Raw genomic sequence first — 12,677 nt, forward strand, 5'->3', positions numbered from 1 at the left:
ACTGATCCAGTGAGCTCCCAGCCATGTTACGAGGGATAAGAGAAAAAATGTAAAAGCTGGGAAATAGAAGATGACTTAGTGAAGGCAAGGACCAGAAAATTCATGATGACTTTCAGAACAAAGTAAAATAGGGGCAAGGTTTCTAAAGAGGTCTCTATTTACCTGCTTTTTAAAAGAGGGATTTTATTGCCAAAATGTTTTTGCTGGGCAGTGATTTCTAGAGACACTTTAACTGGAAGTTATTTAGTGCCCATCTCTGCTTTGAAACCTCTTCTTTCATTCCAAGTGTTTTACAGCAATCAAGTTTTCAGAATTTGAAACCTCTTTTTTTTTTTTTAATGTAGCTTGTCTTCATTTTATATATAACTTCCAGGTTGCTGATGTTTCTCCAAACCAATTGGCATGATGGCTGTTTTTCATAGCACTCAAATAAAAAGCTGCTTCAGGCAAAAGGAACGAGATCCTACCAACTGCAAACAGAGGAGGGTAATTGAACTTCATCTGAAATAACATATGGCTCTAGATAGGCTGAGTCCTCTGAGTCAGTATGCATCATCCCATTTAGCCTTAATACTGTAATGTGAATATGGCAATCATGACATAAAGGACATCCAAAAATCCCGTTTAGGTACACTGTTTGTCATGTTTTTCCCTCAGCTGAATATTCCCAATAGACTTTCCTTGGGGATTTTTGGTATATGATGTCATCTTGGATGACACTAGGTTATTTTAGTGCGTGGTAGTACAGTGTTCGACTTCCTTTTGAGTGGCTGCATTTGTTTTTGGGATCCTTTCTTTGACATTTGTGTTTGTTCCAGTGTGTCCTTGAAGAGAGTTGTTGTGTGTGCTGTTGTGATACAGCTGCAAACATGAAGCTTGCTGTGCTTAGGCTAGGTTTGTTTCATACTGCCCAGTCTTCCCAAGTGCCTGTAGAGAGAATCTTACTGTTGCATTTAATAAAGGCTGCCTATTTTATCCCTGCCATTCATAAATTAGGAAAGGGTGGGTTATGGCAGCAGATGCGCTCTTTCTTGGGGGCTCCTTTGAGACCAGCTTTGAGCCTGGATTTCACAGAACTCCCATTCACACGGTGGTGTTCATTTACCTTAACTTGTGAACACCTGTAGTCATCCACCCCCTTTTGTTCACCTAGAGGATAACCTGAGTGGTGACTTATGGGTGTGTTGCCTTGTGGCAACCACAGCTGAAAGTCTGAGCTATCAAAAGCTTTATGGTGCTACCTGGGAAATGCAACAATGGCAAATACACCTGGAAGCAATCCATTTTTCCACCTTTTTTTTGAATAACTCCAGTAAAGTGAGTTCTAGGGAGGGGTTAGGTAGAAGTTTTAAGCCACCCACCATTGGTGTTTATACTGGCTTACCAACAGCATCCTCAACCTTCCCTCATGGGTGGGACTGATGCTTCCATGAAGGCTGTTGGATCAGGTTGGTGATGGCTGCTGGGATAAGTGTGTTCCCCTTCAGCAGAAGGAAATGTGGATTATAGAGGGATTAAATGTCTTTCCAGAGGTGTCAGAACGTGACCTGAGGAACCCAGTTCTCCTGGGCCCCACAGAGCTGCTCTGCCTGTCCCTGCCTGTCCAGCAGTCAGCATGGCACTCCTGCAAAGTCCACACACTTCCCTCAGCCTTGCTTTCCAGCTTGCAGCTACAGTCCTGGGCAGTGAGGGATAAAGCTCGTAACAGCTCAGAAATCCTGCTTTAATCTAGGTTGCCTTACAAGGCAAACCCATCCTGTTACAGTTCAGTAAGCTTTTCATTGATATTTAGAACACTTACATGGTTTTTTTGTTTGTTTTTGTTTTGTTTTGTTTTTTGTGTATATCTGATCTGGATTTTTCCACAAATCATAATCTTGTATTTGACTGTTAGAAACTTAATTTTGTGAGTGAGTGTTCCAGGTGCATTATGCAGACTGTGCTGCCATCTGCAGGAGGTGCTATTAAAAAAAGACAAAATAATCTGTGAGTGGGATGTTTGGAGTTTTTTTGCAGCAAGACTTCTCTTTGCAGTAGATGGTCTGGTGAAAATCATCCCAGGATGTTTGGTATCATACAAGCAGAATAGATGGCAGCTGTCTTCTTCTTCTCCATTCATTTTCAGATACAGCATCCATATTTTGGATGAATCTTGTGGCATCCTGCAGTTGATCTTTCAGTTGTGTTGAGGTTTTCTGTTCCCAATTTTTTGGTTACAATTTTATTCTTTTTAAATGCTGTAACTGGGGAGGGGGGATATGAAAGAAAAGCTGAAAGTTCACTTCTGTTGACATCCCTCTCAGAATTTCTTTAAAAGCCAAAATATTCCAGTGACGAATGGAAACATCAACTCTTTTCTTCCAAAGAGGGTGTTTTACCAAAATAGAAAAGATTATGTTCAAACATTTTTTTTTTTAAATAATAAAAAAGCCCAATAAAAGTCAAATGTGTCTTTTTTGATCAGCAGCAAAAAGACAAAGACCAGCCCTTTAAGTCAGATGCTGTAAACTGACCTTTGGAGAAAAAGGAGAGGTTTGAGCGGTTTTCCACAAATGCTAATGGCCTAGAAAACATGTTTACCCAGGGCTGGGGGAAGGCTGCTGTGCTGCTACCAGCTCCAAATGTCCGGAATGACACTTTCATTCACAGATGTCTTTGGTCTGTGCCTCAGAGGTCCGGGGTCAAAGCAGCACCGGCAGGCAGGTAGGCAGGGGCGAAAGGTTTGATCCGTGCGCGATGGCTGCGCTCGCTCTGCATTTGTCTCTGAGGTATTGCCGCCTGGGGGGGACAGTCGGGCTCTGGTCCTACTCACTTCCTATTATCCATGTGACTTGTCTCTGCCACGCTGGAGTCACTTTGATTTGCCTGATGTACTGCTTGACAAAGCTGGGTGATGGCTGAGAAGTGGATCCAGCTGCTCTGAAAAGCGCACACCTGACATGCCAGTCCTGGTGCGGGCACATCATGGGGAGCATTTTTTAATTCAATGTAATTTATGCATTCTTGCAGTCCTGTGTGTGCCTGGCCTGTCAGCCAGTGCCTAGATGAAGGCTGACAGTTGTCATCTAGGGCCTGAAGGTAGCCTCACATAATGACACATTAGACATACTAATGATGTTTTCTTCTGGCATAATGTTTTCTTCTCAACTTTCCTCTCTCCTCTCCCCCCCACACCCCCCCTCCCTCCTCCCTCCCTCTCTCCTGACTACAGGGATGCTCAGGACACAAACACGCCAAGGAGACTGTGTCTGCAGAGAATGTGGAAAATGCTTTACCCAACCCAGCCACCTCAGGACTCATCAGAGGTCCCACGCAGGTATCTTTTTACACTCACTCTTCCTTTCTCCCTTTCCCACTCGCCTGCTTTCAGATTCAGCTAACAAAATGCCAAGAATTGCATTTCACATACCGTGTTAACCTAAGTAATTCCAGTACCTAAATCTAATAGACAGGTTTTTTATTTTTATGACTATTGCTCTTGTTCTCCAAATATTGCTTACCTGATCCCTGCCCGAACTCCATAAAATTACAATGCATTTAAGATAAGTCTGTTTGCAAATGTTTTATTTTAATTAGAGAGTAGGGTACTCAGAAATGAATATGCTAATGAATTCTGTTGCCACCAGCACAAATTGAAATCAAAGTACCCCTTTCAGCACAACATAAGGCTTTGTTTTGCCTCATCGTTGCTGTTGACAGGAACATTTTTGTGGGAAACGAGATTTTTCCTCAGACTGGTCAGCCCTAAAATGGGAAATCCCTACCAGCCTTTTTCAACCTGACACGGTCTGTGGTGGAGGCTAGAGGAGGCTGAAGCCACCAGTGCCATGAGCCCTCCTGAGCATTGCATGAGACAGTGAGAGTAGCAGGTTCCTCCTCAAAAGTGTGAATGATGCATACATAAGCCAGTCTGATGCAAAATGACAGAAGCCAAATGGTAAGTAATGCAAGAAGAGGGTCCCTTTACACATACACTGATAATTAATGTTGTCAGTGATTGCTTTCTTCAGCGCTGAAGTCTGAATTAAAAAGGGCAGTGGCCCTAGGCTGCCATTAGCACACTCTCTTACAGTAAGTGTTACGGTAAATTGGTATTTTCCGGCCACAGGCTAGGAGCTGGTGTCTTTTTTTGAACGTGGTTAATCTGTAATGGTCTCAAATAATGTACACACACTAACGAAGCTTGAATGTTCATCTGTTAACAAGCCCCCTTGTTCCCACAGTGGTATTTGAGTCTAATGGACTCCGAGGTACTGAAGTTCACACCACCTCCGCAGATGCCCCAAAACAAGTATGTTTTACAATTAATTGGGTGTTTGGTTTTTAATGTGGTAGCTGGGAAAATTGCAGAGTGATGCTCATCACTAAAGCACTGACTGGTTTATGACATGTATAAATAATAATGGTATTGCTTGATTTTTAGCTCTTAAATTTTTTAAGCGTTTTATCAGAATCTGTTATATAGACAGTCAGTTAATTGTACAGCAGGTAGTTAGTGTTTAAATAAACATGTTATTGGCTTGCTGGGAACTGGTGGGATAGGTAACTCTGTAATGTGCACTGACATGTAATAGTGAGATAGTACGTACAGAATTCCTGGAAATTTGCTTTTACAATTAACACCTTTTCTGCTTCAACAAGACAACTGATGTTAAGTCTGTATTTTTCTGAAGAGTATTTGTACCCTGATATCATCCAGTATCTGGCCTTTGAAAAGCTCTCATCCATCAGTTTCCATGGACTCTGTTAGTGTGCTTTCCTGTTTCAAGTATACAGTTTCCTGTCTTAACAAAACTTCTCAGAGCTCTGAATTATAGATGACAAAGACATTACATAGAAAATCATTAAACTGAATTTGTTTTGTGTATCTTAACATTGTTGGAGAATAATGTTGTAGCCTGGGCCTTCCCATTCCATTTATAGCTTGGCAGGTTTGTTTCTGAGCTCACCTTCTCAGGGGCACTTCTCTTCCATTGTGGAACTGCCTCCAGCATCACTCACTTTTCCTTTCATCTTCATTTTTAGTTTAATTTTCAGTATAGCAGCCCCTGTCGCCCTGTATCTTACCAAGCTATTGCAGATGTTTTTAGTCATGCTTAGCGAGTGCATTTCCATGCTAGTCCCAACATTATGAAGTTAAGGAATTGGTTCCTACTTGCTTAGTGAACATTCTCACTGGGCACCACTACACTGCCTAGTTCATATGCTGCACCCTTCATGAAGATCTCAGCATGTTCTCTGTTCCCTTCCATCTTTCTGGCCTAAAGGCTGCATGGAGAACCCAGCCTCTGTCATTGGAGCATCTGAATTGACACCAAGGCAGAGGAGTGGCCAGCAATCCTCATAAAGTTTCCAAGATGGCATAGCACTTCAGTTGTTGTTGTGGGCAATATTTGCTTTGCTTTTGTGGAACAAAGTTATGCTGCAGTGTCCTCCTTACAATACTTATCTGATAAAATTGTGCAAGGACTCATCTCTGAGTAACAGAGACACAGCCACAGTCAAGTGACAGAGTGAAATACTGCAGCTCTGCCAACTCGCTCAGCTGGTCTTTGGTTCTCATCAGTTTAGTAACATGGATTTAGCAAACCTAAGCATCTTCTAAAATGCTCTTTCATCTTTTCATGCTCATGGTTATCTCTCATGTTCACATTCTGAAGGCATCTGGGCTTTCTCCTAGAAGACAATATAAGGTCAAAGTTGGAAATACATTTCCAAAAAATTCTGGAATGGCTGCATATGTCCAGAAGGAAATGTGGCAGCTCAGACCACTTCTGGACTCTGAGTGGCATCATTGTAATTTGGGTTATATTTCTGCACAGTAAATGGACTCATAATCTTGTCTTTGTAAACTGTTGTCATGCCAGGATTTATTGACTGACTTCTTCCATGGTGAAGGTAGTTTGCTCTCTATCTGCCAGTCTGCCTTGGAAGCATTTGATTAAATTGCAGCATTTCTCAGCACAGCAGAACACCGAGCAGGGGCTACTTCTTGAATGACTTTCATCTCGTGCCAGTCAGTATTTCTTCCACAGAAGATGCGGTGTGATCACTTCTGCAGGAGATGGTTCCCTTTCTTTTGTCCTGCTTGCTCCTCAGCAGCAGCCTTTGTCTCCACTTGTCAGTGTCTGTGTGGGGTGAGATTATTCAGCTGTGTGCTGTTTGGTGTGGCAGGCAGGCGCTGTGCTGCCCCAGAAGGCTCCACCTGCGCAGTCCCTGGGCGTTACAGGGCTCTGCTGCACGCTCTCATCTCCACTGGCAGCTGTAGGGCCTCAGAAACGAGCTCTCAGCGAGAACGGTGCCTGCAGCATTCCACTAACATTACCATTTCCCACTTTAAACGTTGTCACTGCATGTCTTCATTTCATTTCTTAATTGGGGACAGATCTGTTCATGAGAGTTTATGGTGTAAAGTCAGCTCAAGTTACGGAAATGCCGTGCACATGCTCCGAGCAAGAAACAAAGGTTACCTATACGGTAGTTTGAGGAGGAAAGAGGGGTTTTTTTGATGTCAAGTGGAAATGATTCACTTTGCATAATGTTTCCACCTCACAGGTAAAATATCTTCCCCTGAGTAGTCTGCTAAAGAGTAAAAATATTAACATTAGTATTTCACGGTTCCCCCATTCCCTTCTCTAGTCAGCCAGAAGATCATCTCTAAAGGTTTCCTTTAGGAAACAATGTTAGGTAGGGCTTCTAAAATCCCCCAGCACTGTAGCTTACAGTAGTGCTACATTGAATTGCAGTTTTATCACAGAATAGTTCTAATTTTTCATGTTAAAAATAGGCTCTAAAGCCAGGCTTTTTCAAAAATCTAAACCAGCTAAATCTATATTTAGGTGCCTAAATAGGAATCCTATTTTAGGGCAGTGAACCACCGACAGGAGGTACAGGTGTTTAGCATCCCTGAAAAAGAGATCACTTATAGGAGTGTGTAAAAAAGATCAAACACACAGAGTTTTGCTGCTGTTAGCACTGGGCTGTGTTTCACGCTTTGTTATCAGTGCCAGTGAAATATAAATAAAATGTGGGAAATAAGATGTTCATTAATAACATTTTTTTATTGTGATTTCTTATTTCTACCTGAATGCTTTAAAAAAACCCCCACAAAATGACATTTTTACATAAAATTAATTTCCCATGAACTTAGGAATATTTCCTACTCTTTATCTAAAGGACAAAAAATGCACATTACATACTCCAAGTCAATACAATCTGTGCTCCGTCATGTAGATTCTCTTGAAAAGCTGCCATATTCAACATATTGAATATTCTGAATATTTTTATAAATGCTAAATATCCCAGTATGTACATAATTAAACTTGCTTATCCACAATGAATATGTATCTTAATTTGGAATACTCTTAAGCAACATCCAGAGACACGGTTTAGCAGGCATGAATCCGGGGAGCACACTCCATCCAATTGCATATACATGGCAAGACAAAAGCTGGCTCCCCTTCAGAAGGGGCCCTGCAAGCACGTGTGTCTCCAAGCAAGGCTTTCCTAAAGCGTGGGGTCATTTCAGAGGCACTGCCTGATGCTGCAGCCAGAAGCCCAATTCCCAGTGGTACAGGAGTCAGTCTGGAGCTTGCTTTTTCACAGTGGTGACAGCAGTGGTAGCAGTTTCTAACGTGTACTCTGCGTTTGACTTCTCCTTCTGCATTTTTAAAGCCGTATAAAAACTCAGCCCACTTGAGGAACACAGTTTATGCTCTACCAGTGTCAATCGATACACTCTAAAGATTTTAAGGGACAAGAAATTGAGTGTTCAAAAGGCATGATTTCCTGGTTAGCCATGAGGGAGAGCTCTCTCTAATTGAGTGTATGTGCACATGAACCATGTTTGCAGCACTGCAGCCAGAGACAAAGTTCTCCATCTTCTGTGTGAGTGAAACAAGGAAAATCCCTGTAACTCCAGCCTTTTTCCTCTGTGAAAAAACAGCCTTTCATTTACATAAAATCAATTAGAAGCTGCAGCCCAGGGAAAAACCCCAAATTGTTGGTATCCTGAATTCTCTGGCTGAAGCTCACCCCATGCCAGAAGGCAGTGTTGGCCTTTTTGTGAAACAACTCTGGACACCACAGTTTTTGGGTCTCATTCACTGAAAAGACAGGTGTGCAGTAGGTTGTGTACCTACTGTGTGACAAGGGTACTGTGTGACCCTTCATTAAGGAGTCCATAAACCTTTATTTTCTCCATTATAAGTATTTGAAAATATTTTTTTCAGCATTCAGTACTTGAAATAGCGTACACATGCTATGAACTTGGGGGATAGCAAGTTTGGAAAGAACCATCAAGAAAACATTATGTACATGTCTGCATGTGTGTGTTGTAAAGGAGCTTGGGGAAAAAGCTGGGGACATCTGTTACCTGTAAGGTTTTTATAGTCCAGCAGCACTATAGCTCTGTTTGTCATAAAGTGACTTTACAGAGAAGGGGAGGAGGCAAAAAAACATAACCCAGATTAAAATTATTTAAACTGTTGGTTTCTGAGATTGGCTGGTTTGAGCTTTCTTGCACTCAAAATTCGAGTACTGTCTGTTAGAAGTCTTGTTTATGACATTTGTTCATATGAAATGTCTTGCCCCAGTTCCTTGCAGAGTTTCTTCCAAAGATCATGATTAATAGTTCAGTCCTCATTATTGCAAATGTTATTTTTAAATAGTTATTCTGAGAACAAGAATTCCATTAATCAAAATAATAGATAATGAACAAATAAATGGCAACCTAATTTGTCTCGTTCATACATATGGAGATTATAATGCAAACAATCAAGGAACCATGGAGGCTGCTGTACTGGCATCTGAGTAATATGCATGCACTGTATGTCTGTTACTTTATGAGCATTAGAGACAGGATTAGGAGCTGTAGTTCTTGCCCCAACACTTGTCCCTTGCTAGTAAACTGCAGTGGTATGTATGCTCCTTGCAGTTTACTTCAATGTCATGCAGTGGTCTCTCTCCAGCATATTGGCATGCACACAAACTGGGTTTTTCCTGTTAACTGGGGAAAAGCCCTGGAAGTTGCTGTGAGAGCAGCTTTTTGGCATGGAAGCTGCAGTTTTCGCCTAAAGATCTGCTGCTTTTCACTGCAAGTGAAGAAAGCCTACTTTTTAAAAGGGAAAACATTTTTATTTCAGGAAGAACTCAGTCCATCAGCTGGTTCAAAATCCAACCATACCTATGGGTTTTGGCACACGTGAAGCTCAGGCCCTGTTTGCCAGTGAAACTGGGAGCCCAGCTGTGCCTGAGAGGAGCCCACCACCTCCAGCCCCGGAGGGAGGGGAGGATGGATTGTCCTTTTCCTGGATCCCTTGTGCAGTGTGGTCCATGACACGCAGGGCACGCCTTCACCACCTCACAGGCTGTCCCTCCCAGAAGAGCACCCCTAATTGCACCCCATTTTTCAGCTCCCACCCTGACAGTGGGGAAGGTGCCTGCCCTCCCCTCCTCCCCTCCCTCCTGCCCAGCCCGAAGCTGTGCCGCGCTCCCCCGTGTGCGTGGAGCCGGTTCCATGGGAGGCGTTCCAGTGATGGATGCCTCCTCCTGGAATTGTGGCTGTGTCTCTCAGGCATGATGCAGCCGTGCAAAAATGTAAAGCATCTTTCTTAGTTTACTGCGGGAAATTCAGCATCCAACTAAGGAAGTTTTATCACATCTCTCATTCAGTTACTGTTTCCTACATTTCAAATATACTGCGGTCTGTACAGCAGCTTTTTTTTTCTTTAATTTTGTTGCAAATCTTTCCGACTTAAAACCAAACTTTGACTGGTAAATGTCATGAATCTTGGGCCAGGTTTAATTAGGAATTTTCTAAATCTATTAACAAAAGAGATGCACTTAATACATTATGTCAACCAAAGCTGGGCTTTCTTTAGCTATTTCGAGGGCTGCCATAGGCACAGCTTGAAACTTGCTTGGATTTTACATGGGTGCCGTATTTTATGTTGCATTAATTTAAAATGGTCTGTTTCACTTCATCAAGACTTTAGCTTAAGGATAATGCATTTATGTAAGATTAATCTTGCCATGTTGTTTTAGGATCAGGATTGTAAACTGCATTGTTCCGACAGTGATGTTCTAAATGTCATTTTAAAGCTTTTCTTGGGAGCTGCAGGCTCCCACTTATTCATGATGTTATCTTTAATTTCACTTGATTTTAGAATATCCCTGCTATTTTTTTTTTTTCAACGTGGTAATTATTCATGAAAGTTGTCTAAGAAAATAAAAGGAAGATGACAAGGGGGGAAAAAAGCCGCCTTAGCATTTGACAGACCTGCACAAGAATTCAGTTTTTCTTCATTTAGCTGCCTCTGTGACCTCAAACTTCAGCCTTTTTAAAGCGCTGATCTAGTTGTGAATCCCTTTTGGCTAGCACATAATTTCCACTTTTTGGAGGCCTCTTCTTTCCCTCCTTGTTCTCAGCCTTCTCTGAACTGCTTCACCAGATCCTGTTACTTGTTCTAGTCCATCAGGGACTTTATATGGGCCTGACTCACTTAAAAAAAACCCAAACCCCAAAGTGTTCTCACGTGGTGGGTCAAGATGAGTGTACACAATGCTGATAACGGGTAGGGAATGCCGCAGGACTTGCTGTAGGGTCGTGCCTGGGAGCAGGGGCGGGAATGAGCTATGCCTGTGTTGTCCTTCTTGCAGGGCAGAGAGCACGGCGGCGCGGAGGTGACGGCGCACACGCTGCAGCTGCGCAAGGGCACCTAGATCCCGGGCGGAGCATCCAGAGCATCCATCCATCCATCCATCCATCCCCAGCCATCCCCATCCGTCCCAGGGGCAGCTGCCTCCGCGCCCTTCGTCATCCCAAAACAAATGAAGATGCTACACCAGATATATATAAATTGACGTACTAATCAGTCCCATGGTTCCTTATTTCCTTTATAATAAACAGCGGAGTTGGCAAGCACTGTGGCGGCACAAGGCATCTCTATTAATCAAGAGAAGTTTGAGACACTGGAAAAATTAAACTTTATGTGATTTGGACAGCATGAAGAAGTTAAGCACTGTAACAAAAACCTCCCTGATGCTCACAATGACTATTTGATACGTTTGAAAAACAGCAGTGGATTCGAGGGCTGGAGAAGTATTAATTAATGAAACTGCCACTGCCTGTCATGCTGAAAAGCAAATTAAAAAAAAAAAAAACAACAAAACAGCAGCAGAGAGAGGAAGAATGGGGGGTGCAGGGAAAAGGTGGCATTCGGTGCTGAGAAAGCAATGCTTGATGAAGGATTAAAAGGACTAAAGAGAAAGACCGTCATTCTGCAATGGTTTGTTTCATTACAGTTTGGGGACCACTTGCATTTCTAGTGCTCTTGCTCTTGACTGTGCACCGTTAATAGTATGTGAATATGGAAATTGAAACACTTCCAGAGAAAAGCTTCTATTCTGATTTGGAAAAGAAAAGCTAGTTGAACACTAAAAAAAAAAAAAAAACCCAGGCTTCTGTGTTTTACTCTCAGGACCTTTTTTTTGTAACAGGGCTACTTTCTTCAACCTGGTCACAAAGGAAGTCTTCACTTAATAAAAAATAAAAAGGAGAAAATCAAACATTCAGCTGTCTAACACCGCTGATCTGTCTGTTCAGAAGAGAAGAGGTGTCACTGAAGGGATTCAGGGAGCCCTGGGGCCATAAGGTGCTCTCTGCTCCTGCCTTTGGTTCAGCAGACCAGCTGCCGCTCCTCCTTGGGCCCACTGATGAAGACGAGGAACTTTTTTTGTGGTGGCAGGTTAATGTTCATATAAATGTGTCATGTCTTGTACTTGGTGATCACTGGTGGTGTTAGAAAAAAAAAAAAAAAAGAAAAAAAAAGCTTTATATACCTCTTCTACAGTAACTCTTTAACTGCAAGTTTTCAAGGTGGGATTGTGGCACATAACAGGTTGTTAAACCATGCAGTGTAAGCAATTAAAAATGTATTCCACAGATATAAATATTTTCTTTTCTTATTGCTGTGACACTATGTGTGATGGTAATATTTCTGAAAGTTTCAGATTTTGCACATATAATTTTATGCATTATCAAAAGTTACTGCTGCCTTGAAAGAAAATGTTCTGTGAAAATTTTTGCAAAAGCTTTACTAGTTTTTTTTTTAATTGTAACATTTTGTAAAGGCAGGAAATGGAGTTAAAAAACAACTAGCATGCTAAATATATTTTTCAAAAAGCAATAATTTTACATGTACAGAAATGATGCTAACCTTTAATACAGGTGAGACCACAGTTTACTTAATACAGTAATGGAATAGTGCTGTTTTTGTAGAAATGGGCTTCTGACAAAAGGTTTGTTAAAAAAAAAAAAAAGCAGAAAAAACCTTAAAACATGATCTTTCTGTTCTAACAGTTCTAACAGGTGGGTGGGGGAGTTGCTTTTTTAAAAAAATCTAGTCAGTAATTTGGGATCAATACTACTTGTTACTTGTTTTAAATCACTTGACAGGTTTTGTTACTTTGCAACACTTGCAACAATGCAAATTAACTTTCTTATTTTTTTTTTTAAACTAGGTTTTCCTTACACTATTACACGAGATGTAAACCAGAATTCTCTGTAAATCTCGGTGTAGTTAGGAATGTCTGTGCAAGTACTTAAAAGTGACTGTAATTAACTGTTCTGTGAAGTTATTTTGAGGGAGGTCACATAGACACATTCCATTGTCACC

The 12,677-nt window shown here is 41.7% G+C and overlaps 1 protein-coding gene across 2 annotated transcripts in view; it reads left to right on the forward strand.

Annotated features, from left to right (window-relative positions):
* Positions 1-11,572, forward strand: part of ZNF516 (zinc finger protein 516) — a 96,717-nt gene extending 85,145 nt beyond the window's left edge. For both annotated transcript variants that reach the window (XM_079301870.1, XM_079301871.1), the window contains exons 4-6: positions 3,212-3,316; positions 4,224-4,291; positions 10,660-11,572. In XM_079301870.1, the coding sequence (XP_079157996.1) occupies positions 3,212-3,316; positions 4,224-4,291; positions 10,660-10,722 (236 nt within the window). In that variant the 3' untranslated portion in view covers positions 10,723-11,572. The remainder of the gene's footprint in view (positions 1-3,211; positions 3,317-4,223; positions 4,292-10,659) is intronic.
* The last annotated feature ends 1,105 nt before the right edge of the window (positions 11,573-12,677 follow it).

The sequence above is a fragment of the Erithacus rubecula genome (assembly GCF_903797595.1).
Source record: "Erithacus rubecula genome assembly, chromosome: 3".
Lineage (NCBI taxonomy): Eukaryota > Metazoa > Chordata > Aves > Passeriformes > Muscicapidae > Erithacus > Erithacus rubecula.